The 12,116-nt window shown below is 46.1% G+C and overlaps 1 protein-coding gene across 2 annotated transcripts in view; it reads left to right on the plus strand.

Moving 5' to 3' along the window:
- Nucleotides 1-12,116, plus strand: part of PALS1 (protein associated with LIN7 1, MAGUK p55 family member) — a 110,353-nt gene that overhangs the window by 66,857 nt on the left and 31,380 nt on the right. For both annotated transcript variants that reach the window (XM_063948149.1, XM_063948150.1), the window contains exons 7-8: nucleotides 3,189-3,372; nucleotides 9,195-9,266. In XM_063948149.1, the coding sequence (XP_063804219.1) occupies nucleotides 3,189-3,372; nucleotides 9,195-9,266 (256 nt within the window). The remainder of the gene's footprint in view (nucleotides 1-3,188; nucleotides 3,373-9,194; nucleotides 9,267-12,116) is intronic.

A 12,116-nucleotide genomic window follows, 5' to 3' on the forward strand; every position in this document is an offset into this window, starting at 1 on the left:
TAAAGCAAATCAACCATATACATTATATAAAGTAGCTTACTGTAGCCATCAGCACAGCACTTGTGCCTGAATGGAAATGATCAAACTTGGACCGTAGATATTTTACTAGTGGCATTAGACGTGTCATTTTCCTTGGTGACTCATCTGATGGGTCTGGCGACAACAATGTGTGTGTGACCATTCATTGTATTGGCCTGGACACATCAGGCCATCACAGATATTAGCCTGTGGTTTTGAAATCTTTTTGGTTTCTGTGCTTGCAGTTTGAGTGCTATTTACCTAAAATGCATGATCATTGAGACGTATGTCTTGCCCATTTGGAAAAAAGCCGTATGACCTTGACAAGTTTATATGTTTGTTTTTGTTATTAGCGTGTTTGGATGTATTAGATATATACAGTATTTATGGCTATATATATATATATATATATATATATATATATATATATATATATATTTATATATATATATATATATATATACATACATACATACATACATACATACATACATACATACATACATACATACATACATAATAGAAATACGCAACAAGTTCATCCGGATTTTTTCTGTATATTCAGCCAACCTCTCTCATCGGCTCCGGACCCAGCGGGTGACGTCACAGGCGTTGTGACGTCACCTGCTGGGTCCGGAGCCGGTGTGAGAGGTTGGCCGAACAGATCAGAGGACTGATGGTTTCATTTGTGGCAGAGTGTTGCCGAAACAAATTATTTTAAACTTTACTGTATGTGGAAATTTACACTTTTTTAAAAAGGTTGTCAAACTATACATTGATGTGTGCGCTCTCCATTTTCTTTGCAATACCGTGTTCACTCTAGGGGACGGGCAGGGCAGGGCGCGGGTCCGTGAGGGGCACAAGCGCGCGTGCGCCAAAAGGGGGCATGGGAGGTTCAGTCCACAGACGGTGGCGTGGGTGGCCGGCACCGTCACTGTTGGGTGACGTGCCCAGCACCTACGGAGGTTCTGGGCTTCCCCCTAGCTCTCTGACAGCGTGAATGGCGCGTGGCATCTTTACACGCTGAGAGGGCAGAAATCGGGCGGCTGTTTTTGCAGGGCGCCGCAGAAAGGACAGGGCGGGTTTTGCCCTTAAAAAATCGGGCAGGGCGCAGCGCCCTGCTAAAACAGCCTAGAGTGAACACTACAATATATATATCAGATTGTATGTATACCGTGTGTGTATAGATAGATAGATAGATCTAGGTATGTATTTGTGTGATATATATATATATATATATATATGTGTGTGTGTATCTCGTAATTAATGTTCACAGCTGTGAAATAAATGTTATTAAGATGTAATTGTGCGGCTGTGAGTATTGCACTATGAGCATCTCTAGTGTGTATATATCTATAGAAGTACGGACCCAGCATATACCAGGTCACCTCAGTCTGCCTCCTCCTCTTATCACTATACTTACCTTTCCTGGCTCCCATCGCAAATGTCTGAGACAGGACAGACCTTCGCCAAGTATTATATAGATGTATAACTGCAAAACATGGTATATAAACCAAGGGTGAGGTGCTGTTGTAGGGAGTATGGCGTAGAAAGTAGTCTAAGTAAGAGAAGGAAAAGCATAATGAGGGGAGATGGCCCTGCTCGGGAGACCTTACATTACCAAGGATGTGAATAAAGAGAATATAGAAAATGTAGTAAATATAATTTAGCATAAATACTTGTAAAATAATGTGCTAATAGATCACCTGCCATGCAACTAGTACAGCCATAGGGGAGCCCTCTTCCAGTATTTAACTGGACTTGATCCAGCTAATGACCACTTGGGCATAGTAGCTAGATCACTTAGGATCCATCTGGAAGATAAACATTCGTGCAGCATGTTGCTAGTGGTCATCTGTCAGTCGCAATTGCAAAGATGTCCAATGATCTGATTGAATTAGGTGAGATTATTATTTGAGTTTGCGCATGTAATATAAATGATTTTGATTGCTCTTCTTTTCAGACCACACATTAGACACATTGTAATTGTCATACCTCCCAACTTCTTCCTGGAGAACTTTCTTCTACTAAACATCTGCTAATTTGGGCTCTGGCTCCTAGCCTCTTGAAATTGTATCCACATTCTCATATGTTGCTCATCTTTGGACTTTTGGATGTGTTTAGAAGTGGTGGTTTTATAGTACTTTGTGGCTTCTATAATGGTGAAGACTTTGTTATGCCTATTGTACATCTAAAGCAAAACTTTATTGATTGCACAGTAAAATGTGCTTTAGACTGCAGGCTTTTTATGTATAGAGATTCTCAAACGCGGCACCCCAACGGCCAAGGTTTTACGTATATCCGTGGCTCGGCACAGATGGTTAAATCGAATTGACTGAGCTGCTAATGAGGTAACAAGTGGCCAAAAAATTGATAAAAAGTTAAAATCTGGACCATTGGGGTGCCTTGAGGGCTGCGTTTGAGAACCTATGGTATTGTGTATTCTACATGGTATGTGTGTGTATAAAAAAATAATAATACACACATACACACACACACACACACACACAATGCGTTTATGGGCAACTTTTATTAATTAAGACCATTTATTTTATTAATGTCTTGTTCTCCTACATTATATTGCCGTAGTAGAGGGATATATCTGCACAGCCATTGAAGCTTGTTAATATCCATATAAAAATGTGTATAATTGGTTTTATGTAATCCAGTTTTAGCTGTGTGCTAATTGGCTAGCTTCAGAATTTGTTGATGCATTTTTTGAGCTCTGTGTCCACATTGTTTATGTAACAGCATTTGTGAGCATACAATGCTATTCATGTGCCTTGTTTTTAAGTTTTGTAGTTTTTTTGTTATTGCCGTAATTTAATGGCTCTGTGCATGGATGGATATTCATACCTAATAGTTTAGGACTTCTTGTCTCATTGTTCCTGTTCTATGAATGGATCTCATCTGTCCTTGTAGCAATTTACTAATCCTCTTATCTTGTAATGTCTTGTTTACTAATTAAGGCCGACTTCCCCTCTCCGGGAATTAACTTCCTGAACATTTATTTTTGTTTTTAGAAATATTGGTTCAGCTAGAACCTGCACAGTTATCTTATCTGTCTATATGATTAAAATTTGTATTTGTAGATTACTTTTTTTAGTGTTTTTATATTTTTTATAATTATTTAAAAAATCTTTTGTAAGTAATTTCAATTTTCTCCCAAGGTCCACGTGAAAGCACACTTTGATTATGACCCTACAGACGACCCATATGTCCCATGCCGAGAGCTGGGCCTTTCCTTCCAGAAGGGAGACATTCTCCATATCATCAGCCAAGATGACCCCAACTGGTGGCAAGCCTACCGGGACGGAGATGAAGATAATCAGCCTCTTGCAGGACTTGTACCCGGTAACATTTGCTTTGGTCATTGAGGAATATTACTAACACTACCAACATGTTCATCACAATGTGGCATTTAAATTCCCAGCACTTACATCAGACGTTGCAGATTAGCGTTCAAGTAACTAAAATTAGCTGTAAGCAGATGGCGAACTGCTATTTCAAATTGTAACTGTGATAAGTGGCTTATATTAACACAAGTGTTCACCAAGGGGTTTTTATTACTATTGTTATTTTCTCTATCGTCCTAGTGGATGCTGGGGTTCCTGAAAGGACCATGGGGAATAGCGGCTCCGCAGGAGACAGGGCACAAAAAGTAAAGCTTTAGGATCAGGTGGTGTGCACTGGCTCCTCCCCCTATGACCCTCCTCCAAGCCTCAGTTAGATTTTTGTGCCCGGCCGAGAAGGGTGCAATCTAGGTGGCTCTCCTAAAGAGCTGCTTAGAAAAGTTTAGCTTAGGTTTTTTATTTTACAGTGAGTCCTGCTGGCAACAGGATCACTGCAACGAGGGACTTAGGGGAGAAGAAGTGAACTCACCTGCGTGCAGGATGGATTGGCTTCTTGGCTACTGGACATTAGCTCCAGAGGGACGATCACAGGTACAGCCTGGATGGTCACCGGAGCCTCGCCGCCGGCCCCCTTGCAGATGCTGAAACGAGAAGAGGTCCAGAATCGGCGGCAGAAGACTCCTCAGTCTTCTAAAGGTAGCGCACAGCACTGCAGCTGTGCGCCATTTCCTCTCAGCACACTTCACACGGCAGTCACTGAGGGTGCAGGGCGCTGGGAGGGGGGCGCCCTGGGAGGCAAATGAAAACCTAATTTGGCTAAAAATACCTCACATATAGCCTCCGGGGGCTATATGGAGATATTTAACCCCTGCCAGAATCCGTTAAGAGCGGGAGACGAGGCCGCCGAAAAAGGGGCGGGGCCTATCTCCTCAGCACACAGCGCCATTTTCCCTCACAGAAAGGCTGGAGGGAAGGCTCCCAGGCTCTCCCCTGCACTGCACTACAGAAACAGGGTTAAAACAGAGAGGGGGGGCACTAATTTGGCGTTAGAAATATATAAAAAAGATGCTATAAGGGAAAACACTTATATAAGGTTGTCCCTATATAATTATAGCGTTTTTGGTGTGTGCTGGCAAACTCTCCCTCTGTCTCTCCAAAGGGCTAGTAGGTCCTGTCCTCTATCAGAGCATTCCCTGTGTGTGTGCTGTGTGTCGGTACGTGTGTGTCGACATGTATGAGGACGATGTTGGTGAGGAGGCGGAGCAATTGCCTGTAATGGTGATGTCACTCTCTAGGGAGTCGACACCGGAATGGATGGCTTATTTAGGGAATTACGTGATAATGTCAACACGCGGCAAGGTCGGTTGACGACATGAGACGGCCGACAAACAATTAGTACCGGTCCAGACGTCTCAAAAACACCGTCAGGGGTTTTAAAACGCCCGTTTACTTTAGTCGGTCGACACAGACACAGACAGGGACACTGAATCCAGTGTCGACGGTGAATAAACAAACGTATTCCTTATTAGGGCCACACGTTAAGGGCAATGAAGGAGGTGTTACATATTTCTGATACTACAAGTACCACAAAAGAGGGTATTATGTGGGATGTGAAAAAACTACCGTAGTTTTTCCTGAATCAGATAAATTAAATGAAGTGTGTGATGATGCGTGGGTTCCCCCCGATAGAAAATATGGGCGGTATACCCTTTCCCGCCAGAAGTTAGGGCGCGTTGGGAAACACCCCTTAGGGTGGATAAGGCGCTCACACGCTTATCAGAACAAGTGGCGGTACCGTCTATAGATAGGGCCGTCCTCAAGGAGCCAGCTGACAGGAGGCTGGAAAAATATCATAAAAAGTATATACACACATACTGGTGTTATACTGCGACCAGCGATCGCCTCAGCCTGGATGTGCAGAGCTGGGGTGGCTTGGTCGGATTCCCTGACTAAAAATATTGATACCCTTGACAGGGACAGTATTTTATTGACTATAGAGCATTTAAAGGATGCATTTCTATATATGCGAGATGCACAGAGGGATATTTGCACTCTGGCATCAAGAGTAAGTGCGATGTCCATATCTGCCAGAAGATGTTTATGGACACGACAGTGGTCAGGTGATGCAGATTCCAAACGGCACAAAGGTGTATTGCCGTATAAAGGAAGAGGAGTTATTTGGGGTCGGTCCATCGGACCTGGTGGCCACGGCAACTGCTGGAAAATCCACCGTTTTTTACCCTAAGTCACATCTCTGCAGAAAAAGACACCGTCTTTTCAGCTTCAGTCCTTTCGTCCCTATAAGAGTCATATCTGCCCAGGGATAGAGGAAAGGGAAGAAGACTGCAGCAGGCAGCCCATTCCCAGGAACAGAAGCGTTCCACCGCTTCTGACAAGCTCTCAGCATGACGCTGAGACCGTACAGGACCCCTGGATCCTACAAGTAGTATCCCAGGGGTACAGATTGGAATGTCGAGACGTTTCCCCTGCGCAGGCTCCTGAAGTCTGCTTTACCAAGGTCTCCCTACGACAAGGAGGCAGTATGGGAAAAAAAAAAAAAAAAATTCACGAGCTGTATTCCCAGCAGGTGATAATTAAATTACCCCTCCTACAACAAGAAAAGGGGTATTATTCCACACTATATTGTGGTACTGAAGCCAGAAGGCTAGGTGAGACCTATTCTAAATCTAAAAAAATTTGAACACTTACAAAGGTTCAAATCAAGATGGAGTCACTCAGAGCAGTGATAACGAACCGGGAAGAAGGGGACTATATGGTGTCCCGAGACATCAGGGATGCTTACCTCCATGTCCCAAATTTGCCCTTATCACTAAGGGTACCTCAGGTTCGTGGTACAGAACTGTCACTATCAGTTTCAGACGCTGCCGTTTGGATTGTCCACGGCACCCCGGGTCTTTACCAAGGTAATGGCCGAAATGATGGTTCTTCTTCGAAGAAAAGGCGTCTTAATTATCCCTTACTTGGACGATCTCCTGATAAGGGCAAAGTCCAGGGAACAGTTGGAGGTCGGAGTAGCACTATCTCGGATACTGTTACAACAGCAGGGGTGGATTCTAAATATTCCAAAATCGCAGCTGATCCCGACAACAAGTCTCCTGTGCTTAGGGATGATTCTGGACACAGTCCAGAAAAAGGTGTTTCTCCCGGAAGAGAAAGCCAGGGAGTTATCCGAGCTAGTCAGGAACCTCCTAAAATCAGTGCATCATTGCACAAGGGCCATGGTAAAAAAATGGTGACTTCCTTCGAAGCAATTCCAGTCGGCAGATTTCATGCAAGAACTTTTCAGTGGGATCTGCTGGACAAATGGTCCGGATCGCATCTTCAGATGCATCAGCGGATAACCCTATATCCAAGGACAAGGGTGTCTCTCCTGTGGTGGTTACAGAGTGCTCATCTTCTAGAGGGCCGCAGATGCGACATTCAGTTTTGGATGTTGGTGACCACGGAGGCCAGCCCGAGAGGCTGGGGAGCAGTCACACAAGGAAAAAATTTCCAGGGAGTGTGATCAAGTCTGGAGACTTTTCTCCACATAAATATAGCTAAGGGTAAATTTATAATGCTCTAAGCTTAGCAAGACCTCTGCTTCAAGGTCAGCCGGTATTGATCCAGTGGGATAAAACATCACGGCAGTCGCCCACGTAAATAGACAGGGCGGCACAAGAAGCAGGAGGGCAGTGGCAAAAACTGCAAGGACTTTTCGCTGGGCGGAAAATCATGTGATAGCACTGTCAGCAGTGTTTCATTCCGGGAATGGAAACTGGGAAGCAGACTTCCTCAGTAGGCACGACCTCCACCCGGCAGAGTGGGAACTTCATGGGGAAGTTTTCCACATGATTGTAAACCGTTGGGAATTACCAAAGGTGGACATGATGGCGTCCCGTCTGAACAAAAAACGGGACAGGTATTGCGCCAGGTTAAGAGACCCTCAGGCAATAGCTGTGGACGTTCTGGTAACACCGTGGGTGTACCAGTCGGTGTATGTGTTCCATCCTCTGCTTTTCATACCTAAGGTACTGAGAATTATAAGACGTAGAGGAGTAAGAACTATACTCATGGCTCCGGATTGGCCAAGAAGGACTTGGTACCCGGAACTTCAAGAGATGCTCTCAGAGGACTTATGGCCTCTGCCGCTAAGAAGGGACTTGTTTCAGCAAGTACCATGTCTGTTCCAAGACTTACCGCAGCTGCGTTTGACGGCATGGCGGTGGAACGCCGGATCCTAAGGGAAAAGGCATTCAGGAAGAGGTCATTCCTACCCTGGTCAAAGCCAGAAAGGAGGTGACCGCACAACATTATCACCACATGTGGCGAAAATATGTTGCGTGGTGTGAGGCCAGGAAGGCCCCACGAAGAAATTTCAACTCGGTCGATTCCTGCATTTCCTGCAAACAGGAGTGTCTATGGGCCTCAAATTGGGGTCCATTAAGGTTCAAATTTCGGCCCTGTCGATTTTTCATCCAGAAAGAATTGGCTTCAGTTCCTGAAGTCCAGAAGTTTGTCAAGGGAGTATTGCATATACAACCCCCTTTTGTGCCTCCAGTGGCACTGTGGGATCTCAACGTAGTTCTGGGATTCCTCAAAACACATTGGTTTAAAACCAGTCAAATCTGTGGATTTGAAGCATCTCACATGAAAAGTGAACATGCTCTTGGACCTGGCCTGGACCAGGCGAGTGTCAAATTGGTGGTTTTTTTCTCAAAAAAAAGCCCATATCTGTTTGTCCATTCGGACAGGGCAGAGCTGCGGACTCGTCCCCAGTTCTCTCCCTAAGGTGGTGTCCGTGTTTCACCTGAACCAGCTTATTGTGGTGTCTTGCGCCTACTAGGGACTTGGAGGACTCCAAGTTGCTAGATGTGGTCAGGGCCCTGAAAATATAGGTTCCAGGACGGCTGGAGTCAGGAAAACTGACTTGCTGTTATCCTGTATGCACCCAACAAACTGGGTGCTCTTGTTTCTAAGCAGACTTTTGCTAGTTGGATGTGTAATACAATTCAGCTTGCACATTCTGTGGCAGGCCTGCCACAGCCAAAATATGTAAATGCCCATTCCACAAGGAAGGTGGGCTCATCTTGGGCGGCTGCCCGAGGGGTCTCGGCTTTACAACTTTGCCGAGCGGCTATTTAGTCAGGGGCAAACACGTTTGTAAAATCCTACAAATTTGATAACCTGGCTAAGGAGGACCTGGAGTTCTCTCATTCGGTGCTGCAGAGTCATCCGCACTCTCCCGCCCGTTTGGGAGCTTTGGTATAATCCCCATGGTCCTTTCAGGAACCCCAGCATCCACTAGGACGATAGAGAAAATAAGAATTTACTTACCGATAATTCTATTTCTTGGAGTCCGTAGTGGATGCTGGGCGCCCATCCCAAGTGCGGATTATCTGCAATACTTGTACATAGTTACAAAAATCGGGTTATTATTGTTGTGAGCCATCTTTCAGAGGCTCCGCTGTTATCATACTGTTAACTGGGTTCAGATCACAGGTTGTACAGTGTGGCTGGTATGAGTCTTACCCGGGATTCATAAATCCTTCCTTATTGTGTACGCTCGTCCGGGCACAGTATCCTAACTGAGGCTTGGAGGAGGGTCATAGGGGGAGGAGCCAGTGCACACCACCTGATCCTAAAGCTTTACTTTTTGTGCCCTGTCTCCTGCGGAGCCGCTATTCCCCATGGTCCTTTCAGGAACCCCAGCATCCACTACGGACTCCGAGAAATAGAATTATCGGTAAGTAAATTCTTATTATATAGTCACCTTTTTTTTATTACTAAATTTGAGAACTTAATTCTTTTTTTCATCCAAAGGCAAAAGTTTTCAGCAGCAGCGGGAGGCCATGAAGCAGACAATAGAAGAGGATAAGGAGCCTGAAAAATCAGGTGAGACGCTCGCTGTCTTTCCAACTGGATAATAAATGATCATTTTGTTGTTAAGCAGCTCTAGGTGAAAGGGCACACCTCACGGCAGGCTGTCTTTTTTTTTTTTTTTTTATAAATAAAGTGGGTAAATGAGTTTTGCTTATTGTGTAATTTTGTAAACCCTCCTATCATGCCCATATCTTTGTCAGTTATTTCTATTGTTTTTATCTAATATGTTTACTGTTAAGAGGACAGCAGGGAATGTGAGCTTTAAAAAAGATCTTCAAATTCTTATTTATGCCAGACATTTAAACAGGGTTGATGCACTTTTCAAACTCACTTCTCCAAAGTTTTCCCAGAAATCTGCTCCATGCCTCTCAACTACATCATTGTACATAAATATAAATCCTTTACAGATTGTTTCCCTGCGATAGATTTTTTTTTATATATAAAATATTATCACCAACTACAAATCTCTAAACATTGTGCACATTGCCTACTTCCTAAAGGTGCGTACACACTGGCCGATATATTGGCAGTTCTCTTGAACGGCCGATATATTGCGGGTCCGTCGGCCAGTGTGTACGAGCGTTATGTCTGTGAACTCCGTCGTTCAGTCGTAACGCCTTGGCCCTGCTGCACAGTGGATGGCCAATATATTGTTAAATATACTGGCATGTCGGTGTGCAGCATATATCTATAGGTGCGTACCCAGTAGACAATAGAAGAGGATAATGAGATATATCTAAAGATATATCTATAGGTGCGTACCCAGGCTCTGTATCCACTGTCACTAGTTACTAGCATTTTAGAGGCGGTAACATGCATGGAAGAACAGGTGTGTCTGTATACTCTGGGCATCTTTACGCCATACTGCACAAGACACAGGCACTACTGAGATGCTCAGAGAGGAGAAGATTACTGTTATTTTTTTTTTACATGTTATTGGCTAGATGCATCATCGCTTAGAGAGTGATAAAATGGAAAGTGATAAACTACCAGCCAACCAGGTGGTCTGTGCATGCTAGCTGTGTGCCCGGTGGTTTGTGCATGCTAGCTGTGTGCCTGGTGGTCTGTGCATGTTAGCTGTGTGCTCGGTGGTTTGTGCATGCTTGCTGTGTGCCCGGTGGTTTGTGCATGCTAGCTGTGTTCCCTGTGGTCTGTGGATGCTAGCTGTGTGCCCGGTTTTCTGTGGATGCTAGCTGTGTGCCCGGTCGTCTGTGGATGCTAGCTGTGTGCCCGGTCGTCTGTGGATGCTAGCTGTGTTCCCGGTCGTCTGTGGATGCTAGCTGTGTGCCCGGTGGTCTGTGGATGCTAGCTGTGTGCCTGGTGGTCTGTGCATGTTAGCTGTGTGCTCGGTGGTTTGTGCATGCTTGCTGTGTGCCCGGTGGTTTGTGCATGCTAGCTGTGTTCCCTGTGGTCTGTGGATGCTAGCTGTGTGCCCGGTTTTCTGTGGATGCTAGCTGTGTGCCCGGTCGTCTGTGGATGCTAGCTGTGTGCCCGGTCGTCTGTGGATGCTAGCTGTGTTCCCGGTCGTCTGTGGATGCTAGCTGTGTTCCCGGTCGTCTGTGGATGCTAGCTGTGTGCCCGGTGATCTGTGGATGCTAGCTGTGTGCCCGGTGGTCTGTGGATGCTACTGTAGCTGTGTGCCCGGTGGTCTGTGGATGCTACTGTAGCTGTGTGCCCGGTGGTCTGGATGCTAGTTGTGTGCCCGGTGGTCTGTGGATGCTAGTTGTGTGCCCGGTGGTCTGTGGATGCTAGTTGTGTGCCCGGTGGTCTGTGGATGCTAGCTGTGTGCCCTGTGGTTGTTGCTAGCTGTGTGCCCGGTGGTCTGTGGATGGTAGCTGTGTGCCCGGTGGTCTGTGGATGGTAGCTGTGTGCCCGGTCGTCTGTGGATGCTAGCTGTGTGCCCGGTGATCTGTGGATGGTAGCTGTGTGCCCTGTGGTTTGTTGTTGCTAGCTGTGTGCCTGGTGGTCTGTGGATGCTAGCTGTGTGCCCCGTGGTATGTGGATGCTAGCTGTGTGCCCCGTGGTATGTGGATGCTAGCTGTGTGCCCGGTGGTCTGTGGATGCTAGCTGTGTTCCCGGTCGTCTGTGGATGCTAGATGTGTGCCCGGTGATCTGTGGATGCTAGCTGTGTGCCCCGTGGTATGTGGATGCTAGCTGTGTGCCCGGTGGTCTGTGGATGCTAGCTGTGTGCCTGGTGGTCTGTGGATGCTAGCTGTGTGCCCCGTGGTATGTGGATGCTAGCTGTGTGCCTGGTGGTCTGTAGATGCTAGCTGTGTGCCCCGTGGTATGTGGATGCTAGCTGTGTGCCCCGTGGTATGTGGATGCTAGCTGTGTGCCCTGTGGTCTGTGGATGCTAGCTGTGTGCCCCGTGGTATGTGGATGCTAGCTGTGTGCCCCGTGGTATGTGGATGCTAGCTGTGTGCCCCGTGGTATGTGGATGCTAGCTGTGTGCCCCGTGGTCTGTGGATGCTAGCAGTGTAGTTTATTTGGCACCCGTTGTTTTATTTGCGCAAATAAGACGCATCATTTGAGGGAAAAGATGCTTAGTACGGCCAAGTCGCCTAGGACCTGCCATGCTGAGGGGGGCTATTTGGCGTAACTGAAGCCACAGTGGAAAAGGACAAACCGTAGATTTGAGACCAGATAACATTCATTCTACATGGTATATGTGTGTGTATAAAAACACACACACACACACACACACACACACACACACACACACACACACACACACACACACACACACACACACACACACACACACACGTGTTTGTGTTTTAGCCACATCCATTTATTGCAGGTACACACATTGTTTAAACCTACAGTGAGCTGCAAGTGCTAGTGGAAGTGCTTTTTCGCACA

The sequence above is a fragment of the Pseudophryne corroboree genome, chromosome 12 (genome assembly GCF_028390025.1).
Source record: "Pseudophryne corroboree isolate aPseCor3 chromosome 12, aPseCor3.hap2, whole genome shotgun sequence".
Classification (NCBI taxonomy): domain Eukaryota; kingdom Metazoa; phylum Chordata; class Amphibia; order Anura; family Myobatrachidae; genus Pseudophryne; species Pseudophryne corroboree.